This window comes from Dipodomys merriami, unplaced genomic scaffold (assembly GCF_024711535.1).
Source record: "Dipodomys merriami isolate MVZ:Mamm:240054 unplaced genomic scaffold, mDipMer1.0.p SCAF_8, whole genome shotgun sequence".
Classification (NCBI taxonomy): Eukaryota; Metazoa; Chordata; class Mammalia; order Rodentia; family Heteromyidae; genus Dipodomys; species Dipodomys merriami.
Genome location: NW_027206401.1, coordinates 11,764,038 through 11,770,037, shown reverse-complemented (window position 1 = coordinate 11,770,037; position 6,000 = coordinate 11,764,038). Strand labels below are relative to the sequence as shown.

General features: G+C 46.6%; 1 protein-coding gene across 3 annotated transcripts in view; it reads left to right on the top strand.

Moving 5' to 3' along the window:
• Pcmt1 (protein-L-isoaspartate (D-aspartate) O-methyltransferase) overlaps nt 1-6,000 on the top strand; it is a 45,931-nt gene continuing 39,931 nt past the window's right edge. For all 3 annotated transcript variants that reach the window (XR_011369436.1, XM_070010959.1, XM_070010960.1), the window contains exon 1: nt 1-253. Coding sequence is in view for 2 of the 3 variants with exons in the window: in XM_070010959.1 (XP_069867060.1) it covers nt 16-253 (238 nt within the window). In the remaining variant the exon portion in view is untranslated. The remainder of the gene's footprint in view (nt 254-6,000) is intronic.

Sequence of the window (6,000 nt, the reverse complement as noted above, 5' to 3'; positions counted from 1 at the left end):
TGCGTGCCGCGGGGGATGCCGGGAGCGCGCAGTGGCGGCAGCAGCGGCGGCGGCGGCGACGGCAGTAACAGCGGCGACTTCGGCGAGGACGCCAGCGGGGCGGTGACCGCGTGGGAGGTGGTCTCACTCTTGGGGAAACTCCTGGGCACCGTCGCCGCGCTGAAGGTGGTTCTGTACCTGCTCCGGGTGTGCTTAGCGATGGCCTGGAAATCCGGCGGCGCCAGCCACTCGGAGCTAATCCACAATCTCCGCAGTAAGTGCCACCCCCGCCGGGGTTGGCCGGTTGGGGCAGGCTGGGCCTGGACTGGGTCCCCCCGGGCCATCCGGAACGTTCCGTCCGCACCCCCGGCGCCTGTCGGAGGGCTTGGGCGCACGGTTGCACCGGTAGTCCGGAACGGCGTGCGCTTGCAGCCGCCACCCCCGAGACCTGTCACCAGTCGGCGACGTGGAGGGTCCGGGGCGAGGGCCGGCCAGGGGCCGCTGCTCGGGCGGGCCTGGGGCCGCGGTCTCCCGGCGGGCCTGCGGGGACCGGGCGCGGCGCGGGTGGTGGAGCTGTCACTGGAGTTCGCGGTCCTACAGGCGAGGGGCGTGCCTCTGCGTGGCGACGTGCGGGCTCGGATGCCCAGGGACGGGGCTGGGACCGAGGGGCCCCTCGCCCCGGCCCCCCTGCATTTTCTCACCCTCCGCCTCTTCCTCCTCCTCCTCCTCCTCCATCGATTCCTCGCAAGCTCTCGGTCCTCCGCTGCCTCCCCCGCCCTGGGTTTTTTCCTCTGGAGGGAGATGCCACTGGCTGATACGGGTGAGGGGAGGGAGAGGAAGAGCAGAGAATGGCCGTTGCGGATGCTAGCAGACATTTCTTGGGCGGCTGTCCAGTGGAAAGCTCGTTGGGGGGCGGCGGCGACCCTCCCAGGGTGCCGTTCCGGGGACACCTGTGCCCCTGGAGTGTGTAGAGACCCTGGGTCCGGCCCGCGACTGTGGAGTGTTCTGACTTATTCGGGACTACCGTGGGCTTTAAAAAAAGCCTGGTAGGGAAGGGTGCTTGATAGCATCCTCCAAAGTTAAGTCCCTTCCTCCGGTCAGACGAGCGCTGTGTCACTTTCTTCTTGAAATTGAAATGTGGAGTCACTGTCTGGTTGAGGCTCCAGAAGGAGCAAAGTCCGCACTAATCTCACTCTGCTCACAGTTTTTATAGCTCTTCGCGGCTCACCGAGTACTCAATAAAATCCTGCCACGTGATTTTTTTTTAAATTGTCCAGTGTGTTTTAGCTTTTCAAGTGCTTGTCTCATCTCTCAACTCTATTTGTAATCTCCTTGAGGGCTGAGACCATTACAAAAAAATGAATCGTCTCAAATAACGTAATACGCAATTTCTTTATTCGCTGTTGCTAAGTGGCCACTGTAAGCTCAAATCTATGCTAGGAATACAAATGTGAAAGCCAGAACTGAACAGGACTATTTGGCCCTTGCTATTCATCATTGGACCTTTTTTGTAAAAATACTTAAAAAGTGGAAATTGTGTCCTTAATAATTGGCAGAATAAATTATGTCTTAATATTCTTCGTTTACTAAAGAAGAATAGTAAACTATCTTTAGATGTTAAAAAATTTTCAGTCATTGCCAACATTCACTTTATGGAAAGATATTTTGTTGGAAGGTGTTTATGGACTGAGCAGGAAATGGGACTTTGAATTCCCTTGACTGCACATAAACTCAATATGTTGTAAATATTTTAATGAAATTTCTTAACATGATCTAAGTTCTTGCTATTGTATATAGTACACAACATTTTATATGTGAATTGTGACTAAGTACTTTTCCACTGGTAGGTTATCACATTAGGCACTTTGCAGTGGCGGAAATTTGTAACCTATCAGGCTCTTAAAGTTGCTCCTTTGGGGCCAAATTTGTGGCAAGCCAAGACTGGATCTTTTCCTGGTGGTTTTCACTTCAATGTATTGCTATTCTTAACTGAAATTTCTATGGATGTTTTTCTGTCAGAAAAATTGATAAGGATTATTTAATGTATGTGGAGGGTGATGTTGCAGTTACACAGTTTTATACTGTTTTATGATTGAAAAGAGGAAATTTGAGTCTACAAGTTGTATAGACTCTTATGTAACACTTGTGCAACTTTAAACTTACTGAGGTAATTCTAGCTAATAGATTTATTTTTTATTTATTAGTTTATTATAAAAGTAATATTTGAGCCCTGCGTAGTGGTGCATAACTATATTTTCAGCATTTGGGAGACTGAGGCAGGAAGATCATAAGTTCTAGGCTAGCTTTGGCTACATATGAGATGTCTCAAAATTAAACAAAATAAAGCAAAACAGGGGCTGGGAAGGTGGCTTAGTGGTAGAGTGCTTGTCTCTCATGCACGAGGCTCTGAGTTCAATTCCTCAGCACCACATAAGCAGAAAAAGCTGGAAGTGGCACTGTGGCTCAAGTGGTAGAGTGCTAGCCTTGAGCTGAAGAGGGACAGCACCCAGGCCCAGAGTGCAGGCCCCACGACTGACAAAAAAAAGAAAGAAAGAAATGTACCCATTACCTTGCTCATGTAATTGTAACCCCTCTGTATGGTATTTTTACAATTTAAAAATATGTAATAAAAATTTAAAAAAAAACAAAGTTACTCATGTAAACATTGACACACAACTTGAAAAAAAATCTCCTTTTTCCTTCATTTTTTCCATATGTTCTTCCTAAGTGCCCCCACCCCAAGCAGGGCTTTGTGCCATTTGTCCCCCCCTCCCTCAACTTTCATAGAAATAAAGCTGTGGTGAAACTTTGGAAGAATATGGTAGCAGGAGTATTTGATTTAGTCTTTTAGAGCAGGCTTATCTAAACCAGATATTTTGTGGAAGGTTAACATTCTTTTGATTATATTTATATATAGTTTCGTGGAGGGGGGGCACGTGCGCGCACCAGTTTGGGGGCTTGAACTCAGGGTTGAGATGTTGTTTCTGGGCTGCTTTTTGCTTACGGCTAGCCCCTCTACCATTTGAACCACAGCTCCACTTCTGGCTTTTTGGTAGTTTATTGGAGATAAGAATCTCATGGAGCCAGTGCAGGTGGCTCACACCTGTAATTCTAGCTACTCAGGAGGCTGAGACCTGAGGATTGTGGTTTCCAGCCTGGGCAGGAAAGGCTGTGAGACTTTTATCTCCAATTAACCACCAGAAGAACGGAAGTGGCACTGTGGCTCAAGTGGTAGAGCACTAGCCTTGAGTGAAAAACTTGGACAGGGCCCATGCCCAGAGTTCAAGCCCCATGACCAACCAAAAAAAAAAAAAAATCATGGACTTTCCCCACACAATCCTCAGATCTTAGAATCTTGAATAGCAAGGATTACAGGCATGATCCACTGGTGCCAGGCAACCAAATGATATTTGAGTGCCATTTTTTTCTTTTTCAGACAAGGCTTCATTATGTTGGCCATGTACTCTTGGATCAAACAACTTATTTTGGGTTCATTTTGGGAGTGTTAGACCATAATGGGTTGGCCCCATAATCATAATAAGGGAGCACTTATAAGCAGAAGTGAATGACAGGACATAACACCTCACCTATGGCCATGAAGGAAAAGAGAGGTGATCAGGGGCTCAAAAATCCCATTCCAGGGCATGAACCCTGTGGCCTAAAGACTTCTTGCCCTGTCACACATCGCCCAGCTTCCCAGTCTTTCCTTTGAAATTTCAGAGGAAGCTATCATGATCCCATAACCTGCATTGTGTATGTCTGTAAAACCTCCATCAGATGGGTGTATGTCAAGGTTCTGCCACAAGCAGGGCTGACTATACCTGTGCCCACTGGAACCACAGTAGTGGGAACCTCTGAGAGCCTTAATAACTACATATAGCATGACTGCTGAAGTAGTTATGGGCCAGAGTGGTATCTGAACCTCTTCTGTGGACTCTGACCTAGAAAGTCTTATAAAGTCTTCCTTTTCTACATGTCAGCCTGCGACATGTCAACTGATTCCTGAGATGCCTACCAGGCACCCTGTTGTCTGGTACAAAGCACTTGGCTTCTTTTCAGTGGTATTAGTCTCCTCAGCAACTGCAGAGCTCCTTGGCTATACCATCTATATATGTTTCTTTGTTGGCCAAACTACAACTTTTTCAAATATTTCTGCTCTGTTCCTTTTTTGCTCCCACTTAATATAAATTAGACTTGTTATAGACTAAAAGCAGCCAGTAAAGTTCATACCATAACATGAATGCTTTTTTTCTTAGGAAATCTCACCCACTTGATAAATTTGTCTATTACGTTTAAGCACAGGCTCCCACAGCCTCCAAGACAGATGAAAAATTCTTTGCCACAGGTTCACAAGCCACAAGTGGCCTTTGGTCTAGTTTTCAATATAATCTCCTTTTTTTTGTCAGTTGTGGGGCCTGAACTCTGGGCCTGGGCACTGTCCCTCAGCTCTTCAGCTCAAGGCTAGCACTTACCACTTGAGCCACAGTGCCACTTCCCCCTTTTTCTGCTTATGTGGTGGTGAGGAATTGAACCCAGGGCCTCATGCATGCAAGGCAAGCACTCTACAACTGAATCACCTTCCCAGCCCCTCAATATAATTTCCTTTCTATCTGAAATTATGTCATCAGTATAGAATATACTGTCTGCATTCTTAGCAGCTTGCTGCTTCTGAGTCTCCATCAGAATTGCCCTTTAAACTGTACGTACAACACTTTAGACTTTTTCTAGCTTGCTTCTCCAAATGAGTCCAGATTCTTCCCATAAACAAAAGTTGCTCTATGTTGTCTTAGGTATAGTTATAGTCTGGGATTCCAGTTTTCTATTACTGTAATCAATATCTAAGAAAAATCAGCTTATTAAGAGAAAAGATTTACTTGGTATTGTTTTTTGGTTTTTTTTTGGGGGGGGGTTTGGTCATGGGGCCTTCCCAGCCCTGGGTATTGTCTTTTGTTTTGAGTTTCAGTCTGTGTTTAATTGACAGTTGCTTTGGACCTGTGGCAAGGTAACCAAGCAGAGCTTCTGACCCTAGGAAAAGGTAGCCCCCATGAGCTAAGACTACCCAGTAGGATTGACAGCTTAAAAGTTTCTACCACTTGGCAGTAGGCCAAGCTAGGGACTAATCCTGTAACAAGCAGATAAGCCTTTGGGAGGGACATTCAAGATCCAAATTATAGGGCTGGAAAGGTGGCTTAGTGGTAGAGCGCTTGCCTTGCATGCCTGAGGCCCTGGGTTGCATTCCTCAGTACCATATAAACAAAAAGAAAAGCCAGAAGTGGCGCTGTGGCTCAAGTTGTAGAGCGATAGCCTTGAGCTGAAGAGCTGAGGGACAGCGCCCAGGCCCAGAGTTCAGGCCCCACTACCGGACCCCCAAAAAACAACAAAGATCCAAACCATAGAGCCCCATCCTAGATGATTTTCTTTTTGTTTACACTTGGAGTGATTGAAGCTGGTGTCTGGAATATTGCCACAATTTTTTACTCTCCCATCTATTCTTCCTATTATGCTGATTTGATTTCTCTTGGGTACTGTTTTCTGTTACATCAGTTTTCTGCTTGGGCTTCTTGATGCTTGCCGTATCAAATGTAAAAAACTCTGACTTTTAGGCTGTGTGTGTGTGTGTGTGTGTGTGTGTTTTCATACATGCATGTGCATGTGTGCTAGTACCAGAGCTTGAATTTGTGGCCTTGCACTCTTGCTTGGCTTTTTCCGTCATGGCTGCCCTCTACAACCATGCCAGTCTGGCATGGTTAATTAGAAATAGCCCAGGCTGGCTTCAAACCATTATCCTCTAGGTCTCAGCCTTCTGAGTAGCTAGGATTACAAGTGAGAGCCAACTGGTGCCAGCTCCTTTGGGTTTTTTGTTTTGTTTTGTTTTCTGTTGGTTGTAGGGCTTGAATTCTGGGCCTGGGTGCTGTCCCTCAGCTCTTAGCTCAAGGCTAGTGCTTGAGCCATAACACCACTTCAGTTTTCTGGTAGTTAATTGGAGATAAGAGTCTCATGGACTTTGCTGTGTGGACTGGC